The following is a 22,140-nucleotide window of genomic DNA, read 5'->3' as shown; positions in this document are numbered from 1 at the left end:
AGGAGACAGATGCAAAAAATATTGATACAGTCAGTGAACTACATTTTTTCATATTCACACATGGATATTTTTTTTAATTCCTTTCTTGGCCTTATGTGCATACATCCCAAAACTCCTGTTGCCTAACTTCATAGGATTGTATACTTTTTAAAAAGTTACATGTCGTTAACACTAATTGCATAAAATTAGTCAGGGACATCTGGGGACACTCCGTTTACCGTGATAGATCAGTGAAAGGTATCTTTAACCATCTTGTCCCAGGTGACCTTTACTGCACACAACACATCTGAGGATACTGTTTACCTGGACAGATCAGTGAAAGATGTCTTTAACCATCTTGTCCCAGGTAACCTTTATTGTGCACATTATAGATATTAGTGTCTTACATTCAAAATGTTATGAAACTACTTTTTGTTTATGTTATTCCAATTAGCATAGCATGAACTCTTAGCTAACAATCCATATTTTAATACTATATAAGTTTTAAGTTCTTATATTCTACAAGGCAATATTTTTAAAAATCCTTAATTTCCTCTGGTGTGAGACACTTGACACATTTTCTTTTCTCTATTTTATCCATCACCTCTCAAAAAAGTGCAAAGTTAAATGTAAATTACTCACAATAAGATCACCACTGCTCTGGAAAACCATTATTTTTATAACCATCATTTTTGTTTGGTTACAGAGGTGTTGAATAGAAAATCAGACTCTTCCTACTGCACCTACCTGTTACATCTTTCATTTCAGGATTTGTTAATAGTTCTTTTTTATGTTTAATTATATATTAGCTATAACCAACAGGAAGTTGAGGTTTTCATCCATCAGATGACATATTGTATATCATTGTTTTCTCAACAGAAAATCATTAACTTCACTCAGAGTGCAGTCTTCATTTCCATAAATATTTAACAGCTACCTTGGAAGAATTTGTAACAGTTTTTGACACACAGTTAGAAAGTCAGAACTTGTGTTTATCACAAACTCTGAAAAGTTCAACTGAAACACTTTGAATGTTAAATATCCATTATATTAATTACACCATGTAACACAAATTTTGTTCCTGGATAGTATGTGTTATTTCTTAATTTCTTAATTACACAAAAATGAACAAAAATGTTTAGAAGTGAGAAGGTTTTCGAGATTTGCGACTGTAATGTAAATCACTTTCACGTATCGGCTCACAAATATAGTCTCCCATCATGTTTTCATTATACGCTCCTTGGTAGTGGCGTTCAAAGTCCAGTATATCTTAGTGGAAACACTCATCTAGCACCTCTGAGTATGCTCCCTTGTTCTCCTGAGTTTTGTTGAAACTAGATTCAACATGGCGTTAAAAGTCCAGTGTATCTTAGTGGAAACACTCGTCTCGCTCCTCTGAGTATGCTCCCTTGTTCTCCTTGAATTTAACAAGATGAGCAACAAGGATATGGAGTTTCAAGGACATCCTGCAGCCCATTTTGCCATAGTTCTTCACCAGAGCCTTAACCAGTTCTACATAATTTTCGGCCTTGTGATTGCCAAAGAAACCCCGAACCACTGCAACAAAGCTGCCCCAAGCTCTTTTTTTCTTTTTTTTTTACTTCCCACTGAGCTTCTTGGAGAATTCTGTGTGCTCTAGGATATTCTTTATTTGTGGTCCACCACAAAAGACACCAGCTTTAACCTTTGCTTCAGACAGCTTATGGAAAAAGTCCTGAAGGTACTTGAAGGCTGCAGACTCCTTAACAAGAGCTGTGACAAATTGTTTCATAAGCCCCGATTCTATGTGCAATGGTGGGAACAACATCTTCTGGAGATCCACTAGTGTTTCACACTTGACATTGTGCCTCCCCACAGAGAACTCAATCCGTTGTGATAAATTGGCCCACATACATGGCAGAATGTGTCTGGAGAATGCTTGCAGCTTCTTGATACGATCTCTTATAAAATCAGGTAGGTCTATGTGTACACTTAGGTAGCTAGAACTAAACTGAAGTGGTGAGTCCCTGAATATATATTACTATGGAAATTCTAAAAGGTGCTTGAAAATTCTTGTAAGTTCTACAATATTCTAAAAAGTTCTTGAAAATACTTGTAAGTTTGAGAAAATTCTCTATCAGCCACTCAGTATTAAATCAACCTGAAATGTTCAGGAAAATGGGTAAATTTGAAAATTTCATTACCCAGGTCACAAAAGCAAAGTTTGAAGAGAAAAAATAGGTCTTTTCCATTTACTTTAGGTATTAGCAATTGGGAAATAACACTTTCTGCCCAGGAACAAGAAAAAGTAAAACTTTTATTACATAGTGTTATAAATAGAAGTATACTATTAGGAGTTTTAAGCTACTTAAAAATTTTATCTAGTTTCATGTTACAATTTGACATAATTCTAGAAATAAATAAAGGATCATTTATATTTATTTCAGTCTTTTGTTTCTTTCTTGACAGTTACATGGTTGGTCAAATTGACCAGTCTTATTTTGAGATAGGTTAGGATAAGTAACTGATAAAATAAGCTTTACTAGAAATGAACATTTAAGGTGTATTTCAGAAGTTTTAGGTATTATACAAAGGAAATTTGAAAATTTTTTGGGATGAGAAAAAGTATTATTAATCTTAACATGAAAACTTTACTCATGGACTGTTTAAAACAAATATTCAATATGTTCATGGACAAATCTTTATTTTAATTTGTTAAAAAATACTGCACTAAAATCTTTTTTCTTTGTGAAAGACTTGTGATGTTAAATGAAAGACTACACAATTTTGTAAAGATATACACATTATGTTGAAAGTTAGAAAGTATCAAATATAAAAAGACTTTAAATGAGTACAAAGCAGTAATGTTGTCAGTCAAGTTGACTGAGTTCATGTTGAAAATGTTTAATTGTTTAGTTAATATTTCACCTTTTTTTCATAATCAATTTTAATTCACTGGTCAGATCCAATATAACTATATGATTGTTAAGTATATCTCTTTATTGACCCATCAGAATGAAGATGGAGTGTACTGTTTTTGTCATTTTAATGTGATAACAGAAATCAGACTTGTATCAGTTTATAGGAATTTTGGTCCATCTGTTGAGTCTTACTACTCCTTTATCTTTTGATCAAGATTAAATTATTTTTATTCTCTTTAACAATTTAATCATGATTGTGTGGAGGTTTGTTTTTCAGATCCAGTATGTATTCTTTGAAGAGAGGATTACATATAGATCACTATTTTCCATCAGGCTTTTTAATCTCATGAGTTATGATTTTAATTAAACATTAGTACCATTACTCAGGTTATTGTTTCTTTTGAGTGATTTTACATTCTCTGATATTCCAGTCATCTTGTGTTTACAGTTTTGCCACATCTTCAAATTAAAAGGTTTTTCTAGGGTACAGTGTAGATACTCGGTTGTTAGAAGTGCTTTGAATCAAAATTGTCAAAACTTTTACTCTCTCTTTAAATCTTAAACTTTATTTCTTTTTCATGATAACCTGCTGATTGTCAGATGTTCACTGTAAAACATTTTATGCAGGAAAGGCTACCTGTATCTGAGTACTTAGTTTTCTTTAGGGCTTTCACTCCTTTTGTTTGTAGAATTTTGACAGGATTCTGATTTAAAGGCCCTAACCTTGACTTTTTTATATGCTGGAGCTGTGTATAAAATTTTTTCTTCTCATGCTAACTTTACAACATAGTGTTTCAAACACCTTTACTTTTCTTGTTTGCAGTATTCTATTTTTCAAGGAAATTTTAGTCTGCATGAAAAAGTGATTGGATATTGTCTTCCATAATTCAGTGTTTCTTTTCATTCAGTCTGATATTTAAAAGCTATTATATAGAATTTATGTAGCTTATTGTTTCTTATCTTGTGCATGACAATTCATGTATGTCAGAAATTATTTGTCTTGCAACATTAGTAGGGTTAATGACCTATTCCCTACTGTATATGCAACTTGACTGACAATTCTTGCTTCTGATAGTTGCTGTGCCCTAAATAACATCATCAGTACAAGTTTATGGACCTTTCCATTTTGGCTTCATATACTTGTTCGTTTGCCATATATCAAAGTGTCTTCTATTTTGGCTTCCTTGTGGTATTTTCTGTTATAATTGTTGTTAAAGAAATTTGCGTCTAGACACCAGCAATGTCTGTTGTATCCTTGCCAGCCTAATGGCAAATGTTGTGTGGGTAGCAAAGCATTCTTCTTTGCTTTTTTTCATGTCAGCACTTAGCACTCTTCAAACCATTCAACATAAGTATGTGAAAAAAAGTCTTGGTTGCATTGAAGGCTTAAGTTAAGAAAATTTATCCAGTTACTGAAGTAAATTTTCAAAGATTTATTTTAGAGGCCAATTTTTAGGGTATTTACTGAGTTAGGATTAGTTTCTCACTAAAATATCTTTTAAGGTAAAACCAAAGTATTTGACTTTAAGCTTTGATTGTCAGAAAAATATTTGAACCACTGACCAATGAAATTTCTTATAATTAAAAAGCATAATGAATGTTTAATTTTTTCCAGTCTTCTAATGGAGTAATGCAGTGCTTTCAGAGTTTTTCACATGCATGAAGTGAATTTATGAAATATCTTCTACAGTAAGTATTCTCTTCTTAATAAACACAAAACAAAAAAAAACTGATATTTTACCTTTATGTACTATAGAGGAAGTTTTGTCATGGAGTACGTTGGAGAAGTTCTTAATCCTCAACTTTTCAAGCAACGAGTTAAGCAATATGCAAGTGACAAAAATAGCCACTATTATTTCATGGCTTTAAAGAATGATGAAATTATTGATGCCACAACCCGAGGAAACATTTCTCGATTTATCAATCATAGCTGTGATCCAAATTGTGAGACACAAAAGGTATGTTTATAATCATGATAAAAAATATGATTCTGTAAAATGAACTCTCATAAACTGTTAAGTGAAACTGAGAAATAGCATTAGGTTTTTACTTTAAGTAAAATAAATCCTAGAATGAATGTTTATTTGCTCTAAAACTACATTTTACCATAGTTTATAACATTTATGGGTACTTTGTTTTTCTGTTATTTCATTGATTTAAACACAGTTCTCTGTACTTATGGTACTTACTCTTTCACACATGAAGGATGTTCTATTTCTTATACTGCCTTTGAACTGCAGTCTATATCATCAATCAGAATCAGTTTGATAGCCATTTTAACAGTTTGCAAAATCAGTCATGGGCTACATTTTTTGACAAACTTCACCACTCCTGTTACTGTATACAGACATTATTTTCTGTTGAAGCTGCTTTGGGGACTTGAAAATTATGTAATTATATATATGTAATATAATTTTAGTTTGTTCTGACAAAAAAAGAATTGCATATTTTTTAAATCTTTGTTTGTTTTCTTTGTGTATTCACATTATACCGGTGGCTTTTTGTATAAGAATATTTTATTTTATATCCATAGTTTTCAGTTTTTGGATGGGTACTCTTCTCCATTTTGGCTTGAAATGTGGTTTTAGAGACTTTTACAACCTTATTTGCTTTGCTGTGTAAATTATTCAAGTTCTATGAAGAATACTGAAAGACTCCTCTGAAATGTGCCTGACTATATACCATATAAAACTCGTGAAATTTAATTCTTTCCACAGAAAAGCTGTCATAGCATTATAACATAGCAATTAATTAATAGCATTAATTCATAGCAATTTGCTATGAACCTGAGTGTATGTGTGCTTTCTGTGAATCCACATCAAAACTTGAACAACCAACTTGTACACAAACACACTCAACTATGTGTAATATTTGAAGGATTCTTTATCCATGTTTCAAAACAAAAAGTAAATTGTTATAAATGTTATATGCATTTGTTTTGTTTTGAGTTTACTTACAATTTACAACTTTTACAGTCAGATTATATTTTAAAATATCTGACATTTCTATCACTGGTTCAATCGTTATCAAGTACACAAGTTTTTACAATAAAGAATGTTTTAGTATTTAAATCAACATTCAAATTGTAACTATATTTAATTATATTGTAAATATAAATCCATGTGAATTTTACAGATTACTATAATTTTGATTTAAAAAGATTGAAGATATAAATTCATGCAATTTTAAAGATTACTACAACTTGATTTAAAGATAAGTAACTGCACTCAATTCTGGAAGTTAAGAGGTTTGTATTCATACTCCATACTTTTGTCAATGTTTATGAAACTATTTTTATATCTAATCATTAGTATTCCAATCTAGCCATTACTGTTTGGTACAGTAGTTTAAAAAAAGAACAACAACTATTAATTGTGATGCTAAATTTGTTTTCCAGAACTTTTAATGCAGTACATGGATGTCCATAGCTGGTATTTTTTTCATTTTTGTTTTGGTGAGAAAAACTTTCATCTATGACAAGGTATAGTTTGCTGGAAAGTAAATGTTCCAAAAGTTGACTTAGAGATTTTTATGAGGTGATTTATTTTCAACATGTGCAACCTTTAGTATTATTAACAAAATAATTAAACTATTTTATAAGATAATAGAATTTTGGAGAGGAAGTAGCATCTCTGTAACATTGTGCTAAGTGGTTTTAATGTTAATTCCAGTTTATTGTTCACACAGTACTATTCTTGGACTTGTGCTGTATTTTAGAAACATTTTCTTTCTACATCTTTAGTGGACAGTAAACGGTGAATTAAGAATAGGATTTTTTACCAGACGAGCAGTGAAAGCTAACGAAGAATTGACATTTGATTACCAGTTTCAGAGATATGGGTGAGTTTATCAGTAACAAGTTTGAAATTGTATTTATTATTTTTGATTCATTAAAATATCTTATTGAAAAAAACTTTTAAAGAAAATATTATGGTGAACAGCTACCTCTGGTATTTTCAAAGGCATTGTTTATAAATACAAGATAGCAAAGATGCATAATGTAATACTTAGAACCCTTCTTGTTTAATTTAAAATTTACTTTTTATATAGGTGCTTCAGCTAAATGGTTGACAACAATTATTATAGAATATAGTAATTTGTGGAAGTTTGATTAAAAGACATGTTTTGTTGGTCTAACTTGAATGCTTTCACTCACAATCATATTTAATCAACAAAAGTCCAAGCTGGTACTTGTGTAGGTATTCAGTGGTAAATAAACTACTTTAGTATACAGTCAAGTACAATCTCTCAAAAGATCTGTTCTTATAGTTGATGTAGACGTAATAGAATGTTTACTTCAATACTCATCCATATTTTGCACTACATTCTTTTTCAAGATGATGTTTATAATACACAGAAACAGTGATATTACACGCTGTTTTTATCATTCCATGTGTATCATCATTATTATTGTGTAATATTAAGTTTATTTTATTTTTATACAGACAGCCATGTACAAATAACATTTGCTTTTATAAGATAAAATTCTAAATGGAAGAAAAACCATTGCAACTTCCAACTTTGGAATTAAATTACAATTTTATTTAGTTAAATGAAAAGTATAAGTAAAATAAAATAAAATGAACTATTAAACATTATTTTATGCATGAAAATTATCTTTTAATTATTGTTAGCAGAAGAGGTTTGTCACAACAAAAAATATTGGTGTTTGTACTTAATTTTGAAGTTAAATTCCCACAATATTTGATCTCAGTCTAAAATTGATTAACTGAAGCCTTACATTTTTCTATGTGGTTTTTCATTTTATATTGTTATATAAACAATGTATTTTTAATTTATAAAGTATTTGGTGTTACCATCCTATATGGACAAACTTGATATACACACACAAAAATTATTTTGAAGCAATACTGTACGATACTATCATGTAAACCATGTGGAAATAAAGGTAAAAAAACTTATTCTAAAACTAAGTCAACATTTTATCAAAATAAGCAGGTTCTCTATTTCCAACAAACTTGAACTTTATTTTAAAATCCCATTGGGTTTTGCCAGTATTACAACTACTGTTGTGTAATTTGAAGTATCTTAATATTAGGAATGTACAACCTCCAGTGATAATCTATCTCTGGAGGTACGTAATATTGTATCACATAATTGCAAAAATAAAAGTACTAGAAGAAAAAACAATTTTCTTGGTGTTACATGTTCTGCAAAGAGATTGTGAAAAATGTCATCCCATTAGGGGTAAGTAGACTTGTTAGATTGTGAAAAATGTCATCCCATTAGGGGTAAGTAGACTTGTTAGATTGTGAAAAACTGCCATCCCATTAGGGGTAAGTAGACTTGTTTAATTGTGAAAAACCGTTATCCCATTAGGGGTAAGTGGACTTATTGGATTGTGAAAAACTGTTATCCCATTAGGAGTAAGTGGACTGTCTAGACTGTGAAAAACTTTTATCCTTTGAGGTGTAAGTGAACTGTCTAGATTTTGAAAAACTGTTATTCCATTAGGGGTAAGTAGACTTATTAGATTGTGAAAAACTTTTATCCCATTTGGGGTAAGTGGACTATCTAGATTATCTTCTCTGTAGTTAAACTTCTGAATCATAAATATATTATGATAAGGAATCTTATCAGAAAATTTATTATTTTTTTAATGTAATGTAACTTTCCAGCATACAACAATTGCAGTAATTCAGAGAGAATTATGAAAATTTCATTTTTTTCATAATTATTGGAGAAACTAAATGTTTTTTTTTGGTCAATGGCTATAATATTTAACCTTTGATGTGTTGTTTAAGAACTTTTTAAAGTAATGTTTTATTACCTAACCAGGAAAGAAGCTCAGAAGTGTTTCTGTGGGGCTGAGCAGTGTCGAGGATTTATAGGAGAAGATAAACAGATTTCGTTAAAGAATTATAATGGATCAAAAGTATCAACATCCAAGAGGCGTAAAACATCTGAAGACAAGAAACGAGAAAGCGTAGAAGACATTGCAGTAAGTTATGTATAGATATATTTACATATCCATGTTATGTCATAAACATTTTGCACATTGTATTTTTATCAGTAACAAAAAGTATTGGAAGAAGTACACAATATTAATTGCATATAAAATCCATAGCAAATGTGCCAGACAGTATGTATTCTATGTGACAAAATTATGAGACATCTTATTATCAAAAGATATTGTTATTTTAGGTAGTTATTAGGGATAAAAGATAAATACACACATTCACACACATATAAACTTTATTTTACTAAAATATTGTAATCAGATAGAATTGTATTAACGCAGCTGTATTTCATTATATTTAAGATTCATAAAGTTGCATTACTGTAACAAATGTTATCTCATGGCTTTAGGAATTAACTATTAATTAGCCTTGGATCATTTTACCCCAAATAATAATTATATTACATGTGCTTTATAGTGTTTGACTATGTGAATTTAATCAGTTCAAACATCTGTGATCTAAACATTCTTCTGTTTCTGAACTGTTAAAAAAAACTAGTTAAGTATATGTAATGTTTATCTTTTGCGTGAGCCTGAGAAGAATCTTCTCAAAATTTTGTACTGTCTTTTACTTTGGTCCATTTCTCTGTTACGGGTACTAGCACTCTCTTTAATAGCAACTGTTGGCTAAACAAAAGCTACTGGTGTTCATCAGATCTTCTGTTTAAAATGATGAGCTAGGTGTTGAACTGACAAGTATCTTGTATATTTTTTCCTTTGATAGGTGCCCTTTACTCTTCAAGGTTTTGTGGTTCTTCAGTATTATTTATAGAAAACTGTGGCTTTAGAGGCTTTCTAGCAGTTCTTTTGTGCCTTGGTGATGAATTTGATTTTAAGAAATAAAATTAGCTTTGTAATTTTTTGGAAACAGATAAATTTCCTGAACTCCTGAGAGTGCTGACTGATTGCTTATATCTGTCTGTCTGTCTGTCTGTATTTTGTTTGAATGGGTGTATTAGTTCCATCCTTCCTTTTCTTCCATGAAAAAATTTAGGAAGAATTCAGCATTCGTATCTCATGTCATTTCACAATTTTTTTATGCACATGAGAAGTGAATGTGATATTCATATCAAAAAGAAATGTTCAACCATTCTGCTTTTTTCTTACACTGAACAAAGCTTGTATATTAAGGACTCTTACATGTTATTACATGCTATTAATATGTAAAAGTCCTCCTGTTAAATTTTGTTAATATTGTAAAGTATTTTCTTAAAACAGTTTTTGTATCATAACTTTGAGACTATTTTTGATTATGATGATTTTGTGGCAGTTGAAATGCTAAAACTCAAAGTCTGGGGTAAATGTACTCAAGTTCCACTACTGAAAGGCTACCTACTTTTTATCTGTTGCTTACTGAAATATTCTTCTAATTATTTTAATTTTCCATGATAAGAATGCAGATAATTACTTTTTTGATAGTTATTATACACAGGATTATTTGAAAGATAATTGGCCTATTTTGATAGCCATAACTTACTGTTCATCAAGAAACTATAATATTTGGTAGGTAAAGTGTAGAGAGTGTAAAAAGTGATTTCAATGCCAAAAATAATGATCAAGAGCTAAACTTGTATTCTCAAGATGGCTGGTATGGGTATTCCAACTTTAATTAAAGTACAGAGCAATGTTTCAACCTTCTCAGGACATCTTCAGGTTAACAAAGAGAGTTTGCAACTGATCGTTGTTTGGCACGTGCCTTAGGAATGAGAGTGTAAACGGGTACAGAATTGTAGGGGTTATTGCAGTTAGATGTCAGGTTATTAATTGGTATAGGTGTAAAGGTGTTCTTTGATATTGGTTTAATGTTGGTTTCATCATTAATTTTATCAGGTGAGCATAGTTTTGTGGCAGTGTTCATTTGGTTTCTTTATATGTTGAGTTTCTGTTTTGTTTCATGTGCCCAGTTCCAGAGAATGTATAATCCAGTATGGGTGACTTTTCTATGGCTTTTTCCTTTGAATTGGGCATCAGTTGTTGTGATCTTGAGGTTGAGAAATGCTATTTGGCTAGTTTTTCATGTTCGAAGGTGAACTTAATGTTGAGGTGTATGGAGTTAACATGGTTGAAAGTGTGTTCTGTAGATGTGAATCTAGGAATTGTATCATCAACATACCTGTACCAGTATAGTGGTGGGTGTAAGGCTGAATTGATTGTTTATGATTCAGTCTGTGTCATGAAAATGTTGGTTAGAACTGGTGACATGGGATTGCCCATACTAAGCCATTTATATGTAGATAGTTTTGGTCAATGAACATAAAGTTAGTTTTAGTGGTATTGAATTGTATAACGGTTGTTAATTGGTTGCCGGGGATGTGTATCGATGGGTTGGAGTCTTGGATATACAGTTCTAAGGCTGTCTTGCAGGTTTCAGTTGTTGGGACTTCTGTGAAGAGGGAGATTACATCAAAACTGCCATTAAGGGTTTATGGTTTAGTTGATCAAAAATAGATTTAAAGTTAAGAGTCTTTGAGAAAGGAGCTGATTGATGTTACATATTTAGAAAATGCCCACACTATATATTTACCAAGGTTATAATCGAATGTTTCATAGGTCGACATTATGGGTCATAGTGGACAATCAGGTTTGCAAGGTTTGGGGGTGTTATATAGTTGTGTGCATGAGTCAATCTTGCATAGGTAAGAATAAAGATTTTTCTGAGATTGTGTTTTTGTTGGATTTGTGTGTATTTGTTTAAATTTGTTTGTATCTGATGAGATGTTCATTTTATTTTGATGTATTCATTTGTGTTCATAATAACTAAAGCATTGCCTTTATCTGCTTTTAGAATTTTGATGTTGTTGTCTTAATTTGTTTATGGAATTAATATCTTTTTGTGTGAGATTGCTTTTGAGTTTTCTTTGTGAAATTATATTTGGTTTTGCGTGAAAATTCTCTGAAAAATTTCTTTAAGATACTGTTTTGAAGTGTTTTGGAGAAATAGATGTTTTAAGTTCTACCTGGAAAGATAGGTTGGTGGTTTTCAGTGGAATTGTTTTCGAAGTTGTCTTCTTCCTGCTGGTGGTTTTCCGTTGTTTTGTTGGTGTTTCTGGTTTGTGTAGAATGGATCACTAGTCTTCTTGAGAAGTCTTTCAGACAGGCTTTCATTTCAAAGGAAGGAATATTTCTAGGTGTTGCTGCGAGGTTGAGTCCTTTGTTGAGCAGATTTATCTCATCACGAATTATCATAAGGGTTTGTTATTAAATTTTCATACTTGAAACTGTATAAAACAAGCATAAAGAATAGATCATCTATTCTTCTTTTACAAGTGGCACACAAAAAGCTGTCTCTAGAAGTCAGAATTGCTCTTTCAAAGCACTGGCAATAATGCTGGTGTAACATTAAGATTGTATTGGCATGAAGGTGGAAAATGAAGACCATACTGAGACTTATTGGAATAATAAAACAAATTTAACAAACATGATTGGGTGCTAATACAACTGATAATGATACTTCTAACTTCACAGTGAAGTCAGACAAAAGACTTGTTATTAGAGAAAAATATTCTGAAGAGTAATGTTGCATCAGTTAAGTTGCAAAGCACGTCATACTACAGCAGTCAATAGTCTGGAAAGTCATGAGTAACATGATGAGACTGAACCCCTACAGGATACAGACTGTTTCTGAACTGCTGAACAGGCAATGCACATGAGCTGCTAAACTTTCTGTTTTCAGTTTCTTATTCTTGACTTGATTGAGAATCATAAATATCTGTGTAGAAAGACGATGTCTTGTGACCAAATTATTGGTCCACCCTAAGTCATTACTGTATTGTGAGACACTGGTGCCTTTGCAGTGAGTGATACTTGGAACTGTTGGGATTTGTGCAGTGTTTTTGCTATGTATCATATTCTCTAATAAATGCAACTAAAGGACATGAATTGATGTAAACCCTTTTGATGCATCACTCTTTTAGACAATGTTTACCATCAGTTTTTTTATAAAAAATGAAAGTCAGCATTTTGAAAATTTTATTTAAAAATAATGTTTGCTTACATGAGGATTTGAGAAAATTTATTTACTTTTTGAAAAATGTCAAAAAATGAGTAAAAATATGTTCCCTTATATTTTTGAAATCGACAAGAGTCCACTCTAAAATGCACTTTCCTTCCCTACATTGTGGTAATCGACAATTTGATCTAGTCAGCTGTTGTAGATTACCACAGCGAAGGGACAAATTTCTTCTTTGTGGACTTTTGTCGACTTACACACTTAAGGGAAGAAACAAAATGATTAAACATTATTGACACATTGGCTTTGAAAATTTGATCATAAATGTAAGTTGGTAATAAATTATTTTACACTGGAAACATGTTTTCCAGTGTCTCATTTGTTCTAAAATTATAGACTTCAGATGATTAGTTTTGAATTATGGACATTATAATAATATATTGAAGTCTTAGTTAAAATGTAAAGTATGCAAGTTCTTAATAACTTTCATTTTTAGATTAATTTTTGTAAGTTTTTTACAGCATAAAGATGCCTGATTTTTGTGCTTTCGCCTTCTTAAAAATATTTTGATTAAATATTTATGAATGTATATGTAAGAGTAATGTCAACAATTACTTATTTTATGTTTTGTATCGTATAAAATTGAAGTTTCCATAACATTTTTCATTACTTGCTTCAAAATGCTGTGGCAATAATAATTAGAAGGTGTTTTAGAATATACGAAGAAATAGGTACCAAGTTTCACATCTATAGATTTGAACTTTTTGTACAAAACCTAAAATGTAAACACATTCCAGTTGTTTTTCATTTAAACCATCAAACAAACAACTGAGTTGGAGTAAGGTATTACAAGCATCTCACCAATCTTTGCTGCAGAATGAAATAACCAACAAACTTAGAATAAGAACAAATTTTTATTTAATTGAAATATTGATGTAAGAAATTGAAAGTTATTTTATGGCTTGACACATTAAAAATATGCTCTTTCTTTTCGTTTTTTTTTCTTCTTTCTCTTTTTTTGCAGCACATGGTAAAAATATGGTAACAAATAATATCAGTTATCTCAAAACCTAAAAACTTCTATTTGATAAGCCTAATTACAAAAAAAGGTTTCTATGTCCTTCACATAACATCACTCTCTTTTCTGATATCATTTGAATAATACAACAGAAAAAAAAAAGCTTATTGATGGAAGTCTTTTTTTTTTTATGTCCATACACCTAGATTCAATTTAGTTGATTTCTTGAAATGTTTTTAATGTATTTTATAATAACATTAGATCTGTTGCTTTTCATCCAGTTTATTTTTATGTAGTTATGGTTACCTGAAACACAAAATAATACAACCAGTATATTTATTAATTTTTGTTGGACATTTAAATACACACTGACTTTTAGATGCATGGTTAAAATAATTTTTGTGTTATCACACCCATTTGGCTTAGCCTTACATAACTTGTATGGGGTAATGAATTTGAACTTTCTTAAATCTGCCTTTATGGCTAACTGTGATATTGACTTCATATTTACCAATATTCTTCTCACTAAAGCTATTGATTTGACTATCCGTGTGACTTACGAGAATAATGGTGTTATGCGAGGCATTCCATAAAATATGTTAAAGACACTACTGGATTTTTATATTAAGAACTCACACATTTTATCTTTAATAATGCTGTAGATTCTGCTTCAGTCCCTAGTCTCATTTGTTTATCTTGTTACCATGTAAAACAATAAAAGAATGATAACTTTATTAAGCTGATAATGGCCAGAAAGTTTAGGCTTAATAATGTTTTTATTCTTTTATTATTAATATTTTCTTCATGTTATGCTGTTGAAGTGCATTTATCGTTCTTTATATTCTATGAAAAGTAGTAGCTGTATCATTAACTAATATGCTGTAAACCTTCATTTTAGACTAGTTATGTTAAGGGCATTTTTTAAAAATTATTTTAGTACGTGTCCTTCATGAGTCAGGGTAACATTCTTCAGTACCAGCATGGGAACCCATGCTTCATGTACTTTCCTACTGAAAGACAAACATCTTAACCTTAAAGAAGTGAATGATGTTGAATTTTGTCAAAGCCATTATAGGTGTATATGTCAAGTCTTATTTGACATCTATGTTTACCAAAGGTTGATGAATTTCAGTTTTCTATGAGGGGGACCAACCTATCAGTATACTTCTGTGCCAGGTAGGGTATTGGTCAAGTTGGATTCCAAATAAAATAATCATGAATACCAATAGTGTCAGTGACTTCAATTGGAGCTTTGCATTTAAAGCTTCTATGAGATTTCAGATAAACAGGAACAGCACTTATAGAATGGCCATCCTGAACTTCCTCAGTGTCACTTGAAGATTTAATTGCACCATCATCATCATCCCAACATTCATTAGCATCACTAAAATCCTGAAATATAGTTTCAGTCTCCTCAATTTTTCTACTTCTCTATTTCATAGTGCAATTGTTTGCTTACCCTCACATTTACGATGTTACTTTGCATTTCGTAACAAATCATCACAAGAACATTCAGAGTAACTGCATTTTATGCATGAAGCCCATTTAGGACACTTGCATTTACAAGTCAACCTTCCAACATGTAACACTTTATATCAAGAATTTAGTGCCTTTATCTGGGCAACAGAACTTTGCCACTGGTCTAAGTAGTGTGTCAAACATATCCTTTTTGACCAATCAAAATGCTTGCAAATTTTTGTAACAGCACAACAAATGTTTCAGTGAGGCAATTAACTGGGTTAATTTCTTACACATTAATACTAGAATTTATTTACTTTTTGAAAGCAGTATTGGGAATTTTCTCTTTCATTCTGCTGATGTGATGGTTTTTTTCAAATTTGAAGTCATATTTTCTATTGCCCACAATATAAGTCGTGTATTTAACTGTTCTGCAATACCACCTCTACAAAAAGCCTTATCATTCTCATAGTTTAATTTAAATGTCTCAAACATTTTGTATATCTCTTTTAAGATGCAAATAACTGTACATCATTTCAAGATTTTAAAAACAAAGATTACAGATGCACAGACAGTTTTTAAGAAGGGCACTAATATCCATGTTGAGGAATTAAATACATAAACATATACATTTGGTTTATATTTTGAATTAAATGTAATGATAACTAGAAACTTAAATCCTGAACATGAAGACTGCTTAGTTGAAAAACATTACTAATATAGTTGCAGAAAAAGAATGTGAACTTGTAAAATTTATGATGTATATATTTAGTTTCTATTGACATAATCTTTGTTTCGAAAAAAGCAGAGAACCCCAAAATTACCCATTTGTACCAAAAATGCAGAGTGACTTTATTTGCTCAGTGAGTGACAAAAACTATACGGTACTGGATATGACCTTTTTGTACATTTTTTATTATTATGAATGAAAAATATTAGCTTTATATAAAGGAATGAATATGTTTTTGGTTTTTACATTTTATTCAATCATGGTTTCTTAAAATACATCATGTCAGTTTTGTTTTGGTAAATGTAATCAATGTGCAGATGTTGACAACGATTAAGAAAAATAACAGGTTTTTGTGATTTACTTGTAGCAGTTGGAAATAATTGATACATGTACTTGTATAATTTTCCAAATCAAAGATAATCTTACATTATAAAAAACAAAACAAAAAACAATTGGACAAACATTTTGTGTGTGTAAAGGAAGATTTGTCCCCTAAACAGAATTATAAAATATTAATAGAGCAGTAACAAAGTATATCCAAACTTTTCTTGATGAATTTTATTTATGATAAAATTATTCTTATACCAACATGAATAACATTAAACTTTCAGAAGAGCTACAACACAACTTTAGGGAAAAAAAAAAAGTTCATATGATCTGCAAAACTGGACATTGTTTAGGTGAAATTTTGATAGGCTAGTACATCGTGGAATCCTAATACTAGCTTTTTCTTACAGCCATTGCTACCTTGCCAAAGTGTCAGGCCTCTGGATGACAAGAAGCTCTCTGGAAAGGTGGCAACAGCTGTAGGTTTTCTGATTTAAAAGTCAGGTAATATTTGTTTGTTAATATCTTGGTATAACAGAAAGACATGATTCACAAGCACATATCAACAAAAAATAATTTATTGCCCTTTCTTCCTCTGAGGAATAAAAGCATGTATACATACATGTATAAAGAAAACAGATCATGCCTATAATATCAAAGAACAAGGAAACAAGCCAAAATTGTACTAATGTAAAAATTACAAAGAAGTACAGCTTTTCAGGAGAATAACTTCAGTAGTAGCTCCCAAGCACTGTTGATACCTGACATTTTTAATTATCCACCTAATCATAGATTAAAAATACAGAACACTATTCTAACAGCTGCAAACTAAGTAAGTGATGGAGCCCAAGTGCTCTTCCTCACAATGTCTTGAGTCCAAATACACATCCATGATCGATTGTAGGAGTGGTAATTACCAATTAATATAGAAGTATAATACTTACCAGTTCAATGATATAGTCACCAGTTTCTTCCTGTCATAGTTATTATCATTCAGCACTAATGGGTATAAAATACTGGAGGGTTAGTAACTAAAGTATGAGCTATATTGGTGGGTAACATTGTCCTGTATGAAACTACCATACCTTCAGCGAGTAATGGATATGTAGTTAGATTCATGATGTTGTGGAATGTTTGAACATGTGGGCAATACTTGTTAATTGGTTTACTGTTGTGGCATACTACTTTCTTCACCTACAAGTTGGTGGATAACTGGAGAAACAGGGTATACCCAATTTTACATTGGGAACTTTTACCACAATTATTCTTTAGGAAAGTTTTACCTTTTTCTAATTTTTACATCTTATACAATGTTGACTTATTCAGTTTTTTGCCGAGACATGGTCCATTATATTTAGATCCTCTTTACTGTTCAATGAAGGTAACAGTTATTGTCTCTATAATGGCTACAACTCTTAAATTGTCATGAGACCTATAAGTGCGTATATACATGATCTACTACATAATATAATACAAAATCTTATACTTTTAGGTAGCACTCTACAGTTTGTAAAGAAGTATTATTTATCACATCCAAACGTTTTCTTTAACCAATTGTTCAAGGGTATTTCTGTATTGAAAATGTTCACACTCTTACCCACTTCTTAGTGTACTTGTAGAGATTGGCTCATATCAAACTGAGATCTGTGCCACAGAATAAACACTGATGTGTAGCACCATCTGTTAGTAGATGACAAGAAAGAAGTTTTATTGTAACATTTCAGGATCATGCTACATTATTTATATGTGTGATTAAAAATTCCAAAGTAGTTAAATTTGCCTTTTTCTGAAACCAAGATCTCTTAGAAAAGTTCCTGAAATGGTCACTTCCAGTAAAAGTAGACAACAAACACATGAAAATCCTCACTGAAAATATGCCACCTTTCATTGCATGGTGACTTGTGAAACCAAGTACAAAACACACTACTTACAAACAGCTTGATTATGTAGTGATTGCAAAAGTTGGGGAGTTTCAGATGAATTCATGATATTAATTGTCCATACAATATCCTAAGAATGAAACTTGAATCTTATTTTATAGTCAGTTGGATAGTTTGGAGCCATTTTGTTTGAGCTGTGTGCATTGTATTTTGTTTTCTGCTGCTGCTGACTAGATTTCTAATCTTGCAGGAAGTATTGTGTAATTGCAATACTAGTGTGTAGGAAGTGTTGTGTAATTGAAATATTGGCATGCAAGACTGTTCTTCAGCTAATATTAGAGACACTGACATTTTGTTAAATTTAATTGTTTTTAGAAGATACAGACTGATTGCATGTAAAGTTAGTAGATACTATATGTACTTGTCTTATAGACTCATGACTAATGCTCAGAGGAAGTTGTTCTGAATGTGGAGTGATACACAAAGTATATCTTACCTAAATGACATAAAAGTTATGAACATCAGACATATTCTGAGAAGAAAATTCTCTGTATTCAAGTATTATACATATATCTCATATTCTTACAAATGATAGAAAGAAAAATAAGGAATGGGGACAAGTACACACATTCTTCTGTTCCTAACATTTTAATTTTCTGTCTGATGTATATCCTACAGTAATATTAAATAATTATATTTGAGCTTCTTTATCATAAATCTACATACTTAGACGTGTATTTATCTGAGCATGTTTTCATTTGTAAGGATAATATTCTGTTATTATTTTAAAACTTACTCCTTCTTTTTAAAGCTTCCATTATATATGAAAACATTCCTACAATAAAATTGAGTATTAAAATGCTGAAAAATTCAATATACTTAATTTTATGTCTAGTGAAGATATTGCTTCTTGTCACAGTTTCTGTAAGTTCATTTGTTTTTGTCAAATGTCATCAGTGTACTTCATTAGCTTTTAATTGTTAAACTAAGATTTGCATTTAAATTCTTTTCTTTACAATTTCACTGTCGAAGATTCTGTGGTAGCACACTAATTTTGTTGTTAAGAGCTTGTTTTTTTAGCTTAATGGTAACAATTCTATTAATGTAAGATTGAATTATTCACAGAAATGGAGAATTATGTGAAAAATACTTACAGTATACACAAAATCATAGTGGTTGGTAACACTACTGGTCTTGTAGGTTTTACTGTAAATTTTATTATTTTTGAATGCAGTGTCTTTTAGTGGTTTTTCCAATGTATCACTGGTTACACATTGGGTACATGAATTTGTACATCATTAGCAAGGTATTAGTGGATATTGTTTGTTTTGAAAATGAAGATCTCTTGTAACCAATATTATGATCTAAAGACAGAGTTTAACTGAATTTTTTAGTGCAGCTGTTTCATAATTTGCTTCTTAATATTGTATGAAATAATGCCTAATTACAGTATTTCTACATTAACAGTTTTCTTTGGGACATCTAACAAAACAGATGGATAACTGAATTAACTCATAAGTTGATATACCTTGATAACAGCAAGACTGAATAATGACATTGTTATATAAACTTTTGATCTTGTTGTGCAATACTTAAAGAATGAAAAGAAAGAAGCAAATGGCAAGTGAAGAACATTTCATAATCAAATAATGTTTTTCATACTACCCATCACATCAGTATTCTTTAAGGCAGTAATCCATTTGAATTAGCTATTAACTGAAAACACTTTCAGTAATAGTTTTCCTGTAATTTTATGCATTTCATTTATGTCTGTTATCCTTTTGAAAAGTTTTTGTTAAATGTACAAACCCTGGTCATCATATTCACAAAAATAAGAGCAATCTCATATTAATATCTTGACCCAATAGTTTACACATTTGCTAATGTTTTAACAACTGAGCTGCCAAGGTGTCAAGCTTATATAGGAAATTAAAAATTTAAATGTCACTACCTTTCACTTAGCACAAACAAATCTTCTATTGTGTCCAACATGTGTAAATGTGTGCTTCATTAATTTGGGTAGCAAGTGTGCTTACACATGGAAACAAAAAGCGTAATTGTTTGAGCCATTTTATTCAGAAAATTTTGAACACTGATTCTTTAACTGCATCTACAACTTTAAGGAGATATTTTGCTTTCACTTCATGCTATCAATACCATCTTAACATAAAGCAATATGTTATTCAGTGGAAGTTTGTAACAGTATAACATTGCTGTATGAAAATATTTTATTTTTTGTAAGAAACATTTTCAACTGCTTGTATTTCTTCAAGTGTAAAGAGGATTATCTTTCAACTTTCTAATAGTTATCTTTATGTGCTGGTTAGTTCTCATAGTTGTGTAATTCTTCTATCATTCTTCCTGTATTTTTATAGCATTAGTGCAAAGTCAGACCAGGATAAATAACCTTTGACCCATGTTGTAGCTTGATATAAATATTGTCCAACAATAACAAGGGTAAGAAAATACAAGAACTTAAAACAGAAATGCAATGAAGTAAAAAAAAAATCTGTTTAAATGGAATTTACTAAATTTTAAATTGTTCTTTTCTGTGCAAAAGACTTTATCGCTATAAGTTAGTTTGTGGTCAAAGATGTGTAAAACTATTGAAATCCACCTCAACGTTGTTGTTTCAGTAATAAGAGTAAATGCTGTTTGCATTCATTTCAATACATATTTGTAAATTTAAAATGTAGAGAATGTTGAGATAAATATATTTTTTATGGGCTGGTAATTCAGCTCCTTTCTAATAAGTTTCTTTGGCCAAAAATTCATTTGATATCTTAAAAAAAAAACCAACTGATATCTTTAGTAGTAATATTTAAAGTTAGAGTAAAAATCATAATAACTGCACTATTTATTTACTCAAAAAGTTGGTATCACTTCATTTATTCCATTTTATCCCTTAATGTATTTGTAATAAAACTATATATACGTTTCCTATTATGAGCTTGAAGTGATATTGTAGCATACATGATGTAAAAAAGCAAGGACAAGTAATTGTAAATGGTTTAGTGAGAATAATCTTTCTTTACTCCCTTGAAAAAATTCATTTTACATGAAATATTTTTGTAAATAAATTCCTCTTATTATTTTGTTTATTTGTGATATTGTCCCCATTTATTGCATGTAATTGTACATTTAAACATTTCCAGAACTTATAATATGAGCATATCTTTGTTTTTAATGTATTTGAAAGTTTCTAGTTCAGCTTTCTGTGTTTAGTCACAAATTCCAGCTAAATAATTAATATCTGCCCAACATTGAACTGTGCTAATCGTGCATTTGTATGAGTACAGGTATGAAGGGCAAACAAGACTGATCATGCCCTTTTCTTTACATGACCTACATTTTACATTGATTAGTTTTAAATAGCTGTTAAGTATGGAAACTGGTGACTGTTCCTGTGAATAAGACTAGTTGGATAAAGTGGCTGGCATGAAACTGAAAAATTCCAGTGATGCTTTAAATTGAATGTAATACTAATTCAATTTAACTTCTCTTAAGACTACTGTGGATATCATGTAGTGAGATCATATATTTGTTTCTCTCTAGCAGCCATTCACACAGTTAGCTAGCCTAAGTAAAGAGTATTTTTAATCATTCATTGTTTTCATCATAAATGTTAATGCACCTGTTATTTACTAATAAATTGTTTTTTTTCTATTTATTGGGTTTTGTCTCCCTTTTAGAGTTGTGACTTAAAGTTTTCATTTTGTATTTATGACCTTCTGGTATTATGATCATAACTTTTTAAGGTTTCAGTGTAGGTTTAGGTTGTGTAAGTACAGGTGTCAATGACAGTTGAATTACAGCATTATTGTCACAGTTGCAAAAAAGTGGGGAAATTGTGCTTATTTTATTTTAATAGCTCATGAATGTTGAGTGAAAAAATAATTACATGTTAATGTTTGTAAAA

The 22,140-nt window shown here is 30.6% G+C and overlaps 1 protein-coding gene across 3 annotated transcripts in view; it reads left to right on the top strand.

Moving 5' to 3' along the window:
- Positions 1-22,140, top strand: part of Set2 (SET domain containing 2) — a 136,726-nt gene that overhangs the window by 33,346 nt on the left and 81,240 nt on the right. For all 3 annotated transcript variants that reach the window (XM_076495673.1, XM_076495675.1, XM_076495674.1), the window contains exons 6-8: positions 4,636-4,837; positions 6,622-6,719; positions 8,679-8,841. In XM_076495673.1, the coding sequence (XP_076351788.1) occupies positions 4,636-4,837; positions 6,622-6,719; positions 8,679-8,841 (463 nt within the window). The remainder of the gene's footprint in view (positions 1-4,635; positions 4,838-6,621; positions 6,720-8,678; positions 8,842-22,140) is intronic.

The sequence above is a fragment of the Tachypleus tridentatus genome, chromosome 3 (genome assembly GCF_004210375.1).
Source record: "Tachypleus tridentatus isolate NWPU-2018 chromosome 3, ASM421037v1, whole genome shotgun sequence".
NCBI lineage: Eukaryota > Metazoa > Arthropoda > Merostomata > Xiphosura > Limulidae > Tachypleus > Tachypleus tridentatus.
This window is presented reverse-complemented; position numbering and strand designations above follow the sequence as displayed.